The 16,806-nt window shown below is 49.6% G+C and overlaps 1 protein-coding gene and 2 long non-coding RNA genes across 3 annotated transcripts; all 3 read right to left on the bottom strand.

Moving 5' to 3' along the window:
- Positions 1-449: 449 nt before the first annotated feature.
- Positions 450-8,779, bottom strand: LOC125323496 (TOG array regulator of axonemal microtubules protein 2-like). The gene is made up of 5 exons (XM_048298517.1): positions 8,747-8,779; positions 7,688-7,791; positions 4,764-4,968; positions 3,364-3,580; positions 450-765 (listed from the first exon to the last, which is right to left on the bottom strand). Exons 1-5 carry the CDS (start codon positions 8,756-8,758, stop codon positions 530-532), a joined length of 774 nt encoding a protein of 257 aa, XP_048154474.1. The 5' UTR covers positions 8,759-8,779; the 3' UTR covers positions 450-529.
- Positions 8,780-8,824: 45 nt separating this feature from the next.
- Positions 8,825-11,748, bottom strand: LOC125322559. The gene is made up of 3 exons (XR_007202077.1): positions 11,707-11,748; positions 10,053-10,205; positions 8,825-8,864 (listed from the first exon to the last, which is right to left on the bottom strand). It is a non-coding gene; the product is annotated as an uncharacterized LOC125322559 (long non-coding RNA).
- A 153-nt stretch (positions 11,749-11,901) lies between these two features.
- On the bottom strand, positions 11,902-14,640 carry LOC125322576. The gene is made up of 3 exons (XR_007202100.1): positions 14,497-14,640; positions 12,703-12,808; positions 11,902-11,942 (listed from the first exon to the last, which is right to left on the bottom strand). It is a non-coding gene; the product is annotated as an uncharacterized LOC125322576 (long non-coding RNA).
- Positions 14,641-16,806: the final 2,166 nt, after the last annotated feature.

The following is a 16,806-nucleotide window of genomic DNA, read 5'->3' as shown; positions in this document are numbered from 1 at the left end:
GCAGGCCAGGGAGACACCCTGACCCACTTGCACAGAGCCAGCACAGGAACAGCCTGGCCTCTGGGCTGCCCTGGGACAGCAGGGAGCCCAGAGGCCTGTGCTTTCCAGGAATGGCTCAGCTGCACACGCACCCTCCTGCTCCTCTCCCGGCCCCACAGCTGAGCAGCCCTACAGCTCCACGGGGCACTGGGAGCAGCACAGCTCAGTGCAGGGGGCACATGCAGGGCAGCACTGTTCCCTGGCAATGTGCCCAGGCTCTCTAGGCTGGCACAAGAGCCTTCCTCCCGCCAGAGAGCGGCCCAGCTCCCGCCTTACCTCTTTGTGAGGCTGAGCCATGCTCAGCCTTCACCTTGTCCTCAATTGGAAGTTGCTTCAGGCACCCCATGCCACGACTAGGAAGGGGGGTGGAGAGAGCAGGGGCAGGTGCACACCCTTCCTTTGCATTCTGTCCTTTTTGGCACAGCTAAGAAGTCACGTCCGGAGGTGTCCAACTCAGCACTTTGTCATCTTCCTGCAGGTCATCGAGCCTTCACCAGCCCAAAATGTCGGAGAGGTTTTCCCGCACATGCGGAGGCTGGCTGGCAGCATGCTTCCTCAGCTTGGCGCCCATCACCTTGTAGAGGGCGCAGGCAAGCTTGGTGACCACAGTGCGGACATTGGCGCTTCGGACAGGCAGCGCCTTGTTCCCCAGGAAGGACCAGAGCACGGGCAGGGCGTAGCGCTGGACGACTTCGGGGCTCCTGGGATAAACCCATGCCACAAGCGCTGCCGGAAGAGAGACACAAACTTCTTAACCACCAGCCTTAATGCAAACAAGGATCTACCTCTAGTTGTGATTTTGGGAGTCTCTCTGGCTAAGATCAGTGAAATAACAGTGAGAGCCCCATGATCCAGAAATGGGCAAAGCAGCTGAACATCCCCAAAACAGAACCACCAAGCCCTCAGGACTAATTTCTCCAGATCCGAGCCTTGTACCTGTGGCAGACTTCACAGCTTTACTAAATCATTCCACAATCTGTTTCTGGCATGATGAATGACCAAAATGTCAAATTGCTGTTTATTTCCATTTAGAAGTTGTCTAAACCCACTGCTGAAGGTTTGAAAGGCACTTTAGAGAGGAAATTGAGAGATTTCTAATAAAAAGGATGACTCCGTTTTTGTGACCTGGCTTAATTAGCAGTGGATTTAGACCCCGCTAAAGCAAGGCTATAAATAAAGCAAGGCTATACACTGTCTTCTCTAGTATATATTGAGGTTATCATTTTTCCATCCCTTGGCTATTGCTGACATAGCAAGCTCCTCTGAGCAATCAATTATCAGCTGCATTTGGAGCATTTTGGGCAGCGCTGACATAGGAAGACCCTGACTGCACACCCTGAAATGCTCAGTCCAATGGCACTTCCACAGCACAGGCAGGGAGCCTCAGCACTCTGCTTCTGCCCCTCTGCCCCCAAAGGCTGCCTTGCACAAAATCCGTGCCTCTAACACGTGTGCTGAGTTTTGACCTAAGCTGTGACCCCCAGGCACTGCAGGCTTCCGCCTCAAAACTTTCCAAGAGCAAAGCAAGAATTCTGTGAGGACAAAACAAACCGATCCCCTGAAACAGCATTTGCCACCATTTTCCCTAAAGGATCAGAGCTGTCCCTGAGCTTCCAAGAGAGGAGCCAGCTTGGGAATTTTTAGCCCCTCCCTTTCCTGGAGGCAGCTTCTGAGATGCCCCAGTGAGAGCTCAGCCCCGAGGCCGAGTGCCGCCCCCATCTCAGATGCTGCACACCTCTGCAGCAGCCAGGGAAAACCTGCCCAATACACCTTCCATGGGTATTGGGCAGGAGAGACAAGCTCAGCACCTCCTGATTTGGAGGAGCCACTCTAGTGTCTATTCACTGGCATTCCCTGTAAATTCTGCCTCGGAAGACCTCTTGCCTTAGAAGGGGAGGCCATACCTGAGAGATGCTCCGTGACATCCAGCAGAGCTTGGCCCTTCAGTTCACTCCTGCGGTGGCTGAACTCTTTCATCAGGGATACTTTATCTACAAGGGAAACACACATTTCTGCTCTCTCTTCTGAGGTCATAAGAGAAAGGACAGTGGGGAGGGAAAGGGCAGGGGCAACTACATTTTGTAAAAGAAAGGAAATTCCTGCCGATTTTTGAATCCTTTTCTTCTTTCCTTCCAGCCTACTTGGGAAGATTTTAAATTCCAAAAGAAAAGCTCTCCTGTCACTTTTTAAATCCAAAGTTCTCTGCTGTACCAGGAGCTATGTTAAACATTTCACATCAGGGACCTCAAGACTTCAATCACACGTAAGCAGTGAAAAGGTTTTGCATCCCAGAGCTTTGCAGAGGTGATCTTCTCCCTCCCCTATGGAAAAGGGTGAGAAGGCTCCAAAATGCACACCTCCGTTCCCACCTGAAGGATAAGCTGTTTTTAAATTGTCAGGTTACCTGTGTGGATCTAGGGACAAGACTCCAAGTTACTCATACAAGAGCTATTAGTGCTCAGTGCCTCAGTAGCCTGTGGGGTTCTGTAACATCTGTGAAATCAGATCTTGGCAGAGAGACTGGAAAATGAACTGATTTCCCAATACTTGACCGGCGTATGTATTTTGGTTTTCCTTGTGCCTATCTGTCGCGGTTTTGGGGGTCATGTTTGAATTTACTGTTGCCTGCATTGGCCTGCAAGCCTCGAGTCCTACCACTCTAATAAGCCAAGGCAAGCTTTTCCTGGAGACAGAACGTGTGTGGGATGAAGTTTGGTCCCTCACAGGGTCACCAGGGCTGGCAGTGACAAAGCAGGCAATCTGCTTCATTGGGAACCACTACAGAGCTACACCCCAGTGTGGGTTTCAGTAGCAGGGTATTATTAAGAGCTCCTTTCCTGCATGAGATACAAAAAGGAGGTCCCAAATGATCTTCATGCAAGCATGCAGTAAAGAACTGATCCTGCTGTCCTAATGAAGCTAATGCCTATGATGTGGAGCCTTCCAGGAGGCTGCTCTGCAGAGGTTCTGATGCGCCGCTGTCCCTTCATGCCAACAGCAAAGCTATTCGTTTGGGAAGTCAACTGGGGCCCAGGCAAACTCCAAAAATCCCTTTGGCCCTGAATTCCAGCAAAGCTGTAGTCCAGCACTTCCTCTTCAGACAAGCAGCACAGAGCCAAGGGCTCCTGGGACTTTTGGGAAATGCTGATGCACATTCAAGCCTGGTGGGGGACTGGTGCGTAAAGACTGCACCTGCACAGCTTCTGGTGGATGTCAGCTGGAGGTTTCCACAGACAACAACAGCTGTCAAGGCACTCAGCGTTCTCTTGACTCGCAGAGGCAGAGACACACTTGAGGAGAGTCCATGCCAGGGCTCAGCCTTACCTAAGTGAGCCATGGATTCTTCCAGCGCTTTCACAGCTGCGGCATAAACCCCGGGGTCCTTTGAGTTTAGGTTGTTTGTTATTCCTTCAACCAGACAGATGATCACCGGGTTTAAGCCATCTTTCAGGATGCCTACGATTTCAGCCAGCACGTCCAGCGCCTTCTGCTTCACTTTCTTGTGCGTATCACCAAGTCTCGGGACAAAATAATCAAAAATCTGTGAAGAGAACAAACAACATGAAAGCTGGATTAAAATGTCCTTGTTTGAGGAAGGGACGCAGAAGTGAGCACTCAGCAATGTAAAAGATGAAAGTGATCCTTCCTGTCAGGTCAGCACTTGCTTGCACAATTTCCCTGTTTTCCTGTGGGCCGCTCACTGGAATGGTTGCGCAACCTCATGCTGGTTGAAAGATTTTCATATATTTTGAAGAGCTTTGGGTGGGGACAGAATAGTTCCTATGGTGTTTCTCTCCACATTTCAGTCATTAAATTCATCCCATTTATTGATGCAAAACGGTATCTTTGCTTTCGAAGTATGGAACCAGATATTTACAATGCCCCTTTTTCTACGCAGTTGTCTCAAGTTCTGAGGACAGTTACGATTTTGCCAAAACTATGGCTGGAGGAGATCCAGGTTTTGTTCCATCTGTCTCAGAACCTGTGTCTGGAGAAGTGCAGGGCTCTGATCAACTCTTCCAGGATCCAGACCAATTGTCTACCCAGCAGGTAGACTTCTGAAATTTAATGTGCTGGACCACTCTCATTAGAGCAGGTTCAGTCCCTTGACAGCCACATTATCAGGCACCATTTTCTGGACAAAGGGAAAAAGCAGCTACTGGGAGGAGAAGGAAGAGATCTGTCCCTAGCCATTTCCCTCCTTTTCCAAAGAGAAAAAAGACCCCCCCAAGAAGGGTGAGCACCGTCTTTACCAAGAGGACTAGGGATGCCGATGGAAACGAGTAACCAGAGTTGTGCCTGTGCAAGACAAGTCGGAGTTTACAGAAGTATCCTTTTAAAAAAAATTGGTTTAAACCTGCCCAGCCTGATACTTCTCTTCCCCATCCAAACCCATTTTTTTGTCTGGAGAATAATTGCCACGCTTTCAGTGGCTGGATTCCCTTCACTTAACCCAAGTGGGAGTAGGAGACAGCAGAAGTTACACCAGCAGAAAACTCTGTCCTCCTCTGATGAACAGCATCAATAGGCACCTGCCAGACAAATACATCTGGACCGAAAGAACTTGTCCTGAAGCGTGGACCTGAATTAAATATTTCAGGGTAAGAGGCACCAGCCTGTCCCACACAGCCAGGATGTAGTGCCAAGACACACTGAATTAACTTGCCTGCTACAGGCTTGGGAAAGGAGCTAAAGGAAAGGAACAATGAAGACACCCTACATACTTGGACAGTGTTAGTGGAGACGAGCTGGGGGCTGCTTTTGCACAGGTCTAGGAGGAGTGCCACTCCTTCCATCCGTGTCTTAAACTCCTTGGCTTCCAGGAGATTGTACAGCTTCTGGAGCGGCTCCGTTTCTTCCACAGCCGGAGGTAACGTGACCTGGGCTTTTGGGCGGCGTAGGAGGCGTCCATCAGAGGTAGACTTCACCCTGGAGAATAAAACCAAATGCGGACCTGTTGGTGATCATACCTTCAGTTAATTGTGAGCAGAACATCTTGGGGAGGTTTCCTAATGATGTGATTTCAAGCTAGAAAATCCTGATCTGAAAAACAACGGGAGACCTCATGACAATCTGTCATGGGTTAGCAAGCATAGTCCCGGAAGTGATGTTCTTGCAAAGGAGTGCTTACAGCTCCTTCTGTGACCTGACAGAACCTATCAGCTGGCCACTTTGAATATGGACAATTCTTTAAGCCACTTAAAGTTGTGACCACCTCTGTGATCCACACTTAAGAACAGGAAACCCCGAGGCAGACTCTCTCTGTCTTGTTTCCGGTGCTGGGACAGGTGGCTGCGGGCCCCGTGTGGGGGCCAGCGGGCCCGGCCCAGGCCCTGCTCAGGCCAGGCCGGGTCGGGCCACGGCCATCCTGGAGCCGACGGGCCCTGTTCCACCCGCGGAACCCCCCCCACAGCAGGGCTGTGGGCAGCCGGAGCGGCTCGGCTCCCCCTCTCCAGAGCTGCCAAGATTCAGCTAAAGCTGCACGGCTGTCTGGCAGAGGTCATGTGACCAACAGCGATAAGCCACATTCCAGCTGCAAGGCCTAGGTGAGATTAACCCTTTTAGTGCTATGAAGAGCTGAAAACCGGAGGGAAGTGAAAGAGGAGATGCTTAAAGCTGAAATTCTGTTGTGAAGCTATGATAGATCAGAGTACCTGCTGTAATTTCATGAAGGCATGGGGGGTGGAGCATTCAACTTGTACTTGTGAGCAAAAGCACCTGCGCTGAGATAAGCAGATGCTGACGCAGCTGTAATTTCATGAGAAGTTTGAACAGGGAGAGATGGAAGTGATGAGGACTTTTGCTCCAAATGGAAAAGGAGAAAACCTCAGGTCCTAGAGATGCTCCCAGAGATAGTTCTAAAGAGGAAGATGAGGAAGACCCTTTGCTTCCAGGGAAGGAGAAGGGCCTCTATTCTTAGAAATGAAATACTCCCAGAGATGGGTGAAGAGAACTTTTGTTTCTGAACGGCTCAACCTTAAAATTTTACCCCAGCAATTCAAGAGTGGACCCTCGAAAGCAGTTGTGGGAAAAGCTGCAAGACGGGGGAAGGGACTCACATGCAAGCAGAGAACCAACCCGGGTGGCTGGCTCCTTGCGATAATGTTTTCATAGCATGGGCAAGAGACTCCTCTTCCTAAATGGACTGAACAAGGTTATTATGGAAGTGGTAAACAGACTGAACATCTCAAGGGCTGTCTTTTTACATTATCACTGCAAGAAGGGAGAAAGGCAGGGGGGAGGAGAAGTGTTCTGAAGGCGTGGTATGACTTTTTTTTCTTCTTTTAGGTCTGTTAATAAACTTCTTTCTATTCTTTCAAGTTTGGTGACTGCTTTGCGTTTCTCCTAATTCTTATCTCACAGAAGGTAAATAGTAATGAGTATTTTGGACCAAACCACTACACTAAATTGGTGTTTCTGCCTGGTTACAAACCAAACCCGCTACACAATCATTACAAGAGACAATCTGCAAGCAACATTCTCACCAGTGCTTACTCAGGAAAACCAAGGATGAGATGCATCTCACTTATCTCCAGACGGCTTCCCAGGTACACATGTCGCACTGCTTTGTGAAGAAAGAGAGACGCTACTTCCATGTTTAAATGCCTCATCATGAGGGAGGTGTGCGTCTTATAATAAGGAAACTCATCCCTCTGGAGAAGTGTCTCTACAGCAGGCATGACAATCTGGAAAAGTAGCTCAGATGCATCTGAACAGATGGATAGGGGCATATCTGAAGGATCCAGAAAATCCGTAACAGGGATAAAAACAGAAGCCAGACATCCCAGCACTACGCTCACATGATTGCTTCCCTAGAGACTAGATCCACAGCTTAACAAACCCACTGGGAACAACTCTCTTGAGCATGGGAAGATCCTGACTACGCTACTGAGGCATGTGGTCACTCTCCTGCCAGCGCTGAGCATGACAGAGCTAAATAAATCCCCTCTGTTATCAGAGGACAACAGGTACAAGTAGCTCTCCCACTGGCAGGAAGAGACAGCAAGGACCAAATTCCTGTCTCAAATGCTGATTGCAGCACAGGGGGAAATAAACCAAACATGCTGTCCATCAAGCAAACAGTATGAAGGACAGGAATGTCAAGACAAAACGTCCACATTGAGACACCTGTTGACCAAAGTTGCTCAGGAACTGGCTTGCTACTTACTACTCATCTTGGTACTGTCTGAGGGTAAGAAAACCATGACTCAGGAAGGCCAAACCACATGCATGAGAAGTGCTATTTTGGGGAACAGCATCTTGCTTCTAGACTGGGACTTCTCATCAAAACACCCATCTGAAAAAGACTGCTCTCAGAGGAAAAAAACCCTGCTTGAATTTACTTGTCCCAAGTGAGGCAGCGGAGACATGGCCCTCTCACAGCCTCCACAGCACTGTCCTTGCCAGTGCACTGGATCTTCTGAGCTGCAACCAATGGGTGTCTTTTTGTCGCCTATTTTTTGTGGAAACCCTTCCAGAGAAGTTGTGTTCAGCGTAATGCAGAAGGAGACATTTTTTATGATAGAGCATTTGTAGGGAAAGGAAACAATCTCTGGCACAGGTCATCTCCACCAGAAAGATTTTCCTGAGGAAGAGACATGTAAAGCTTGCCACGTGCTTTGTCACATCTAACTAAAGTGCTCAGTACCGTTTACTAGAAGGCAATGTGGCCTGGGGCTTCTTCGAGCCATCGCTCCTCTTCTTCACAGGCTTCTCGACAGATGGGTGTTCACCCTTCTGCGTTTCCATCCCCTACAAAGGCATAAAGAAACCCCATGGATCTTTAGAATGTAAAATAGGAAATTACCTGTTTAAAACACAACTTATAACCAGGATCACTGCTACCAAGGCTTGGGCAAACCTTTCCGAACTTACAGAAGGAAACAGGCCAGAGGTTCAGTGATGCCAACTCTTTGTTTTCAATAGCCCAAGGCAGGTTATGGCTGCTACCATACTGAGCAGCAGTCTAAAATCCCAAATGCATTCCTCTTGAGCATAAATGGGAATAATGCAAACTGGTAGGGAACTAATGCTCTTAAAGGAAGCTGCAGAAAAATTTGGACTCTTTGGAGGTTGGCCCATTGTGTTGGAAGTTGATTTGGTTCCACACTCACTCTCCCTGGTGCTGCACAAAGGCACACTCCCTTCTATAACGTAGGTAAAAAGAATAAAAAAATAACCCAGGCAAACAAATGATTTTCCTCTGGATGCTGCTGAATTCACCAAGCTTCTTCCAGCTGCACAGGGCATGACAGCAGGGCAGTATTCCCAGAAGACAGATAGTAATTGTAGGAATTGGGATTGACTGGGACATCTTTTGAATATTTGGAAATTTTCTTGGCACTACTGCTTCCTGTGTCTTTTGCAAAGACTCTGTTATCTCCAGAAGCACTGTTCTCACTTAATTGCGTCACTGGGGGCAGAGTAGGGATAGTGGGGTGGGGGGTTATGCTTAAATGTAAACACATTTCCTCCTCTTTCCCTTCCCTGTTTGTGGCCAATATACAAAATATCCAATACCCCACTTTCCCCCTAATATTATCAGTTCCTTTGTGCTCTGCAGATGAACAGGCTACGGATCAACAGTTCATTCCCAGGAGCAAAATGATTTGGCAGAAAAGGAATGAGATAAGATTAGGTATGTTTGATCTCATATCAGCAGTGGCAATACTTGCACAAAGGAGACATTCTCCTACCAAGCACTTACTTTCTTCTTCATTCTTGTCAGAATATCTTCCAGGTCACGGGTGGAAAGAGATTGTTCCAAAAGCCTTTTAAATTTTTGGTGATTCAGCATCATTTTCACCATCTCCTGTCCATAATGCCTAAAACAAGAAAGAAAGAAAGAAAGAAAGAAAGAAAGAAGGAAAGAAAGAATAGAAGGTGAACAAACAAAGGAGGAGCAGTAACAGAATAAGCTGATACCTTAAACTCAGCAGCTGCCATACCTGCATGAGAAGGCATTACCTACTCAGCAAAGAGAGAGGTTTACCTCCACTTGTCACTGCACAGTGCTGTCAGCTGAACACAAGAGGCAAGAGGAGAACGTGGGGCAACAGAAAAATACAATCTCACTCTGAAACTGTGGGTGCGCTTCTGTGGCATCGAAGGATCCCAGGGAACAAGCAAAACACCTCTGCTTTGAGTCAGAGCTTATTAGCAGTGTCTTGCTGCCATTGCACAGTAATTTGCCTTTCTTTAACTGGCAGGGAAGCCAGGACCAAATGCCTCATGCTTGCTTTTGATTATTCTATACCATATGTATGCACAGGGACAGCTAGTTGCTCATGCGTTCTTGGCAGCTATTAATGGGAATTGAATCCTCAAAGTGAGGGGATTTGGGTGGTTTGGGTTGATTTTGCCACTAGGAAACCACAGTTTTCTTCAGGAAGCAATTTGGAGGTCATTCAGCCACAGATAAGAGCATTATAGAAATCTGCAGAAGAGGTTTAGAAAGACTGAATACATTGGCTAAAGACCCCTGGAATATTTCTAGGAAAGTCTTAAGTTAATGAGAAATAGATGTATGCGATCCTTCAGTGATGAACATTAGACAACATTTTGGCTTTGTCTTGTGCACCTAAGGCCAAGCAAAACTGTTTGACTGGCTCATCTGATGGCTCTTTTGATCTCAGGAAAGAATCATTCAAGTCCCAGGAAGTTGGCAATGCTCCCTCTTGCGGGACAACCTCAGGTTCCCCAGCACAGTCATTTCCCCAGACAAGCCAGGGCAGTGGTCACAGCACCAAGCCTGACAGAGCTCAAGAAGCCTTTGGACAATGCTCTCGGGCACATGGAGTGACTCTTGGGGGGCCCTGCACACAGGCAGGAGCTGGACTCGATGACCCTGATGGGTCCCTTCCAACTCAGCGTATTCCGTGACTCTGTGAACCTCATCCACACAGTGAGGGAACTTAATATTTCCTTTAGCTTCCACTCTTTTGTGGTTTTGCCCTTTACAGCCAGACACCCAACAGTTTTCCTGTTTTAGGAGGTGAAATGAAGATCATTACCTTGTGTCCTTGTGACAGTCCTGAGCAAGCGTCCCTGCCGCGTGCGCCAGCCTCTCAGCCCTGGGCGTTCCTGCGAGCTTCGTGACTCCAGTTTTCTCCATCAAGGACAGGAGGAGTTGGGCCGCGCACTTCCGCACCTGGACGTGGCGGCTCCTGGGAAGAAGAGAGCGGACACTGGGGCACAGGGAGCAGAGGGACACAGCGCAGGCCTTGGCCAGAGCATGCTCCCTGTCATTGCTGGGGGAAGGAGGCCTGGGTTCTCCCTGACACTTGGGACACCTGTAGAAGGTTCTGTCCGCAGAGAAACACAAAGTTGGCACTCTACAGAAGGACTGCCTGCAAGCAAGAGTGAGGAATTCAGTCTCCCTGCACTATCTGATACTCAACGTCTTTCCCCAAATTCACTCTGAGAAAGAGGGAAATTAAAGACAACCCAGGCTGACCCATCAGGAGCCAGCCACTACACAGACAGCCGCAGCAGGATTGAGGATATTTGCACCCATTTACCCCCAAATCTGCAGACCTTGGGAAAGAAACAAATGCAGGGAAAACACGCTGTGGGACATGAAGTTGCAGAATATTCTGCAATGCAGCCAGTTTCTTCTGTGAGGCTTGGCAAGAGATACATCTGAACGTTTCCCCCTTTTCCAAAGCTGAGGAAAGGGTGGCAGTCAGTTTAGCCAGCTTGTCCTGTTCTAGACAGTGTCTCTTGGGGACTATCAGGCCCAGCACCAACACTTAAGGCAGCACCTGCTTCAGCTGTCCCACGGCAGTCGGCCTGTGAAGGTGCCTGTACAGTGATTCATCATCTCAAGGCTAACATGAGACATCAGTTTGAATAGCAAGTGGGGCTCTAAGGCCAGGACAGTCCTACAAGACTCCTCTTGGCAGGAGCTGCACCTGCTGTGCAGGCTGTGCCACACCCAGCACGTTCTCCCCCATGTGCTCCATGCCCCAGCAAGAACCCTCCTTACTTCTCAAGTGAATGGCATAATGAGGATGCATGGTTTTTCCCAAGGCCTCTGTGGTTAGGGCTGTGAAATATCAAAGAGCGCTCACAGCTGCAGTTGCAATTGTCCCTCTTCCCACAAAACCACAGGGCTCTATCCTTAGCCTTTGCAGGCACTTTCACTTGCCCACCATTCACCACATCTAGGCAACTCGGACAGACTGGGAGAACTCCAGGAAGCAGCAGCAAGCTGAGTCAGGGGAGGTTGAGCTTGGATATCAGGAAAAAGTTTTTCACCCAGAGGGTGGCTGGGCACTGGAACAGGCTCCCCAGGGCACTGGTCACAGCACCAAGCCTGAGAAAGTTCAGGAAGCCTTTGGACAACGCTCTCAGGCACATGGTGTGACCCTTGGCGTGTTTGTTCTGTGCAAGGCCAGGAGCTGGACTCGATGAGCCTGATGGGCCCCTTCCAACTCAGCATATTCTACAGCTCTGTGATTCTGTCAACTAAAGGGCTGCATGAGGGCAGAAATAGGTGACAAGAGGAAAGAAGTGAGGTTGATTGGAGAATCAAGTCACTGAGTTCACAGAAGATGCAGGATACAGGACCCTTCCCTCCCACCGTTCCCATTCTCTCTCTCAGCCCTTCTCCCCCCCCACACACAATAGAAGGTGAAGAATATCACTAAGAGAAGAAGAACCTACTGGACTCCACTGTCCATGAGAGCAGTCATTGCTCGTGCAGGAGTCACATGCTCCACCATGACTCCCAGGGTGTGACTGGCTGCTTTCTGAACAAACTCTGGGGAGTTCCACACCATCTGGAGAAGGACCCGAGCAACCTCATCCACCTCCGAGTCCATGTCCTTCTGCAAGGTCACAAAGAGCTCTCCAAGAGTGACGATTGCAGAGTAAGACACCTTTGAGCGAAGGTTGGTCACCTGGGGAAGTCATGCGGGGAAACATAAGAATCACCTTGAAAAGAAAACCAGTTGCCTTAGACAAAAGTCCCAGGAAATGACAACACTTCCCGCTGTGTCCAGGGGAACACAAAAGCACAGGCAGAGCAGAAGAGCACAAGCACAGAAAGGCACTTAACTCTGGCACCTACTTGTGCTAGGCCTCAGGCCTGCTTCCTGCAGGCCTAAAACATATTATTTCACTTAAAGTGTTCTACTTAATTCTTCTGGAATGTCCACTGCTTTGGTTTTAGGCCCTTTTATTCAAAAAACAAAGAAACAAATTAAAGCAAGGGCTGCTCTCAAGCCATAAAGGCACAAGTCATAAAGACAAAAGAGTCATTTGCTCCTGTTTGAAAAAGTAACAGCAGCAGTTGAAGCCCTCAGCCAGGAAACAGAAAACACAGGCTCAAGTCTACAGACTAATTGGCAGTGTTGAATTACAGCTTGGGCAGAGATTTGGACTGCAGCAAATAACATAATTAGTGTCTCCGCTTCTGCATTTGCACGTTGCATTGTAATGGCAGCTCGCTCCAAGAGGAGAGTGTCAGATGCCCGACCTACCAGTAAATAGAGCTACATGTGCACACAGATCCTATAGAGAGCTGACAGACATGAGAAAGATAAGGTCTAGAAACAGAAATGAAGGCAGTTCCTGAGCACACAGGGAGATGAACAAGCACATATCTACTCTACACACCGTGTAAGAAGCACGGAGGACGATTCAGAACAATGTTCTTACCTCGTTGGTAAGTGCCAAGCAAACCTCACGAAGTCTACAAAGAAGGACTTCTGAGTGGGACTCAGCCAGGTGTTTGATGCTGAAGAGTCCCTTCTCCTTCAGCTCCCTGAAAGGCAAGTACCAAAAAGATTGACTTTCTCTCCACCCAAGAACTAGGCAGCACCCTCTGAATTTACCAGGCTGGCGGCTCAGTCAAACAAAGGGAGGTGCTTTTCAAGCAGTACGTGATGAAATCGTGGAACTCGCTGCCACAGGTTGCTGTGGCTGTCAAAAGCATACACAAATCCAAGAGGCAAATAGAGGGCTTTCAGAGTCTTCATTTGTGGCCGTTTAACAAGACAGCCTTTCTGAAGTCTCTGGCACATGAAGTCCCTATGTCAGTGCTTCCTGGAGGCTGTGAGACCGTGCCATGCTGCTGTTTCTTGTCACCTCCCTGTACCTGTCCCTGAGACACAGTCCCATTGGGCTGTGTCTGGGGCATTTTCCTTCTTTGCTAGCCCCAGCAGGCAGTTCAGCAGTGAGAGTCTGCACTGGCACTCTGTAGCTGAGTTTCCACTCTGCAATCTAGGCCTGTCTGTCACCCACTCCACTCCACCTCACACATTCCCCAAGAAAGCAGCAGGATGCCCCAGAAGATTCCACACCCGGGCAAGAACAGCTGAAAGTCTAGCTTTTCCCAAAAGCCCCTACCTAAAACAGCAGCAACATGTTATTTACAAGGTGCAAACAACTCCCTCTCTCAGCACTTGCTTTGGGCAGGACCTGAGCTACAGGAAGGCGCGTGATGCATCGGGGCTGCAGCGCAGGGCTGGCAGCTGATGCCACGGGCATCCCTGAGTGTCACCCGGACCCCCCCACAGCTGCAGAAGCTCTCTGCACCTCACAGGGCACCAAACAGAAATGGGGAAGAGAAAGCAGAAGAGACAGGGCAGAGCAAAGGCGACTGCACAAGGAGATGCATTGCGGCAGATTTTTCATGCTTATCCCAGGGTGAATGGAGTCCTTATCCCAGGGTGAATGAAGCAGTGAGTAGATGATAACCCAGACATCAAAAAGACAACCAGTATCACCTAACATTTGTGGGGTTATCACCTCTGGGCCTCTACAGGCCTCCTTCTGTCAGTGTCTAAGTTTGGGACACATTGTGAGTATTGACAAAACATCTCAGGCCCATATGAAGCAGTGAGAAGGAAACAGTTGACTTGCAAAAGTGCAAGATTCCTAGAGGATTTTATTTCTTTTTCCTTCTCTTCTGCCATGAGCCCCTCAGGACTAATGACAGGCTGAGTGACTCTATAGCACAACTCAGTGCATTTCTCAGAAAGAAGAACTCCCTGTAGCTGCTCCTGGGACTCACATGCAGAAGGTCACAGGCAGACCCTGACTCCTGCATCTGCTGCCAGCAGTGGGGCCAGAGACAAATCTTACTCAGTCCCACTGGGCCCCGAGGCACCCAAATCTCTACACTCCAAACTGCTGCCATCCTGCTTCTGGCTTCAGCCAGCAAATCATCTTGTCCCACAGCTTTCTCTCTTCCCTCAAGATTTCCTTTGCAGCCCCACAGAGCAGCAGGCAAAGCGAGGAAACAGCACGGACCTGCTGCAGCTGGAGCACTGCTGCAGACCAAGGCCAAGAAAAGGCTGCTCTCAAATCTTTATCCTCTCTCTGCTCTGGAGTGGTTTCACTGGTGCCCCTCGGCCCTCTGGGCTGTTGGGGCTCAGAGGCACTAGCAAGATGCTCTCCTAACCTACCTTAACGCTAAGAGGGAGACAGAGTGAACGGGGCCTTTCTTACCAGTCATCGCTGCTGAGCAAGGAGAGTGCCTCGAGCAAGGACTGCTGTGGCTCCAAAGAGGCTCCGTCCTTCTGCCCCTTCCCACGGAGCGGCTCCTCTCGGCGCTCGGCACCAGTGGCCGTCTGCGGGGTCACTGTAAGGAGAGGGTCAGCCATGAGCGCTGCAGCCCCGGGCAAGGCACCCCGCCATGGAGCGGCCTGCAGCCCCATCTCCCAGCCAGGCTTCCATGAGGTACAAACTGGCACTGGCTCAGAGAATTCCCTGCTCTCTGGCTCCTTGCTTTCTCCCAGCCCCCCCAGCTGGGCACAGCTCCTTGGCTCAACCTGACAATTGCCCACACAGCGCCAGCTCCCAAGTGCCACAGGTACCACAGCCAGCGGCACGTTCCTGAGGCCGCAGAGCTCCCACTCCCTGTGAGACAGTGCCCACCAGCAGGACTTGCTCCCCACGAGGGACCCCTCAGCTGCCTCTCCTGTCTCAGCGCCCTGATTTCCCCGAGCCCTGAGGACAGAGGCACTCTGCAACTCCCTGAGGAAAGACCTGCAGCTGCCTCGTGACAGCACCAAGCCGAGCCTGAACAAGCGAGTCCTGCTGGGCCCGGCTGAATCCCCTCAGAGCAGCTACCAGGGAACAGCGATACCTGACCCTTCACACCTCACAGCGCCTCTGTTCCCATTGGCTTCAAATATTCTAGACAGAGGGCAGCTGAGTGCACTTACATTTCAGCCTGCTCTTGGGAAGGGAGTAGTTCATGGATTTTGTTCTTTCCAAGCATCATGAATCTTTACTATTTCAATAAAGTACACACTGGCTGTATTTGAAAGATGCTGAGGTGAAATTTGTTTGTCCTCAAATGGACTTGTGTGCACACTGTGCAAGCCTAAGCTTTCTCTTGTGGAAAAATGGAATCTCTAGCCCAGATGGTTGATAAAAAAGCCTTCCAAATGCAAATTGATGATAAGAATACGTAAATACAGATGCAAATTGTTGGCAGACACAATCTCTTGATAGTCAGTTTACAAGGTATGAGAAAATTCAGATGATAAATGCATTTCTTAAGAAACCCACTTGTCATCCAAAGGACTCTTGATCATCAATTTCATGTCATGCACTCAACAGGTCGTTTTCTAATGTGTACAAGGAAACATCTGAGCTGTCTCAAATGATGGAGTTTAAATATTGCACAGAATCTAGATGAACTGCTCTAGAATCTGTAGAAGTTTTGTGCTACCCTGCATGTTCTCACACAGTATGGAGGAAGTGTAACATCAAAAATATTCAGATGGGAGCTATCTGGCTGTCACTGGTGTACCCCTGTCACTGCCATCAGTGGTGTCACTGCAGAAGGATGTGGATGTACACATCTATATTCAATAGGAATGGGGAGCCACGTCAGGCTAGTTCTGGTCAATTGTGAGCATGGAAGTAGCATCACTAGAAAAGAGCACTCAAAGTATCATTCCTAGCTCCCTTCTTCTTCTCTCACCCTACTCAGGATCATAGCACAGGCAGGCTGCCCTCACAGGAGAGGCAAGAGCCACTAGGGACTATGTGCTGTGTATTCACTGCGGGCAGCAAACAGCCTGGGAGCACCAGGCAGCCCCTCCTGGCTGTCACCTGCTACACAGGCCGCTGTATTTGGGTGGGGTGACACAGGAGGCGCTGCTTGTTCCCTCTTGGCATTGCAGGCCGTGGGATGGCAGCGGCGAGAAGCCATTGGGCACTTCTGGGAGCAGCAGCACGGCTGCACCAAGTGGCTGACTGCCATGCAGAGACAACCCTTGCTGGGAGAGCAGGAAAGCTGGCTGCAGAGGCGGACAGCAGCACAGGCAGAGGGCCAAGATGGAGAGTGGACAATTGATCGTGGTGGTACTCGTAGGTGCACAGTGAGCACACCCTGCCAGACTGCCCCGAGCTCATCCCTGCAGTTACAGCTGCCTCCTGGCACCAGTGCTGTAGTTTGCTCTATCAGGATGGGCAAAAGCCAGAGCTTAGGTCTTTACCACTACTTTATGCAGCTCAGCTTTCCAATGGATCAATAAGAACCAACTGCTCCAGTTCTGCCGAGCTGGAGTAACTCAAGAGTAGATTTGCTGTTCATTCTCAGCACAGGCTATGAACCCAAGATCCCAGCTGTGGTGGCTGAATCAGGAGGCAGTTTGTGCTCCTTGTGCAAGGAAAACCGGTGCAGGAAAAAGCTGCTGTGGAGCAGGCTTACCTGAGGAGTTGCGTGGGAAGCTGCCGTCTCCATGGATGATGGGCTTCTTGGGCAGTAAGGGCACGTTGTCCTGCTTCCTCAAGACCTTCTTC

The sequence above is a fragment of the Corvus hawaiiensis genome, chromosome 3 (assembly GCF_020740725.1).
Source record: "Corvus hawaiiensis isolate bCorHaw1 chromosome 3, bCorHaw1.pri.cur, whole genome shotgun sequence".
Lineage (NCBI taxonomy): Eukaryota > Metazoa > Chordata > Aves > Passeriformes > Corvidae > Corvus > Corvus hawaiiensis.
The sequence above is the reverse complement of the archived record's forward strand: the minus strand, read 5'-3'. Positions and strand labels throughout refer to the sequence as shown.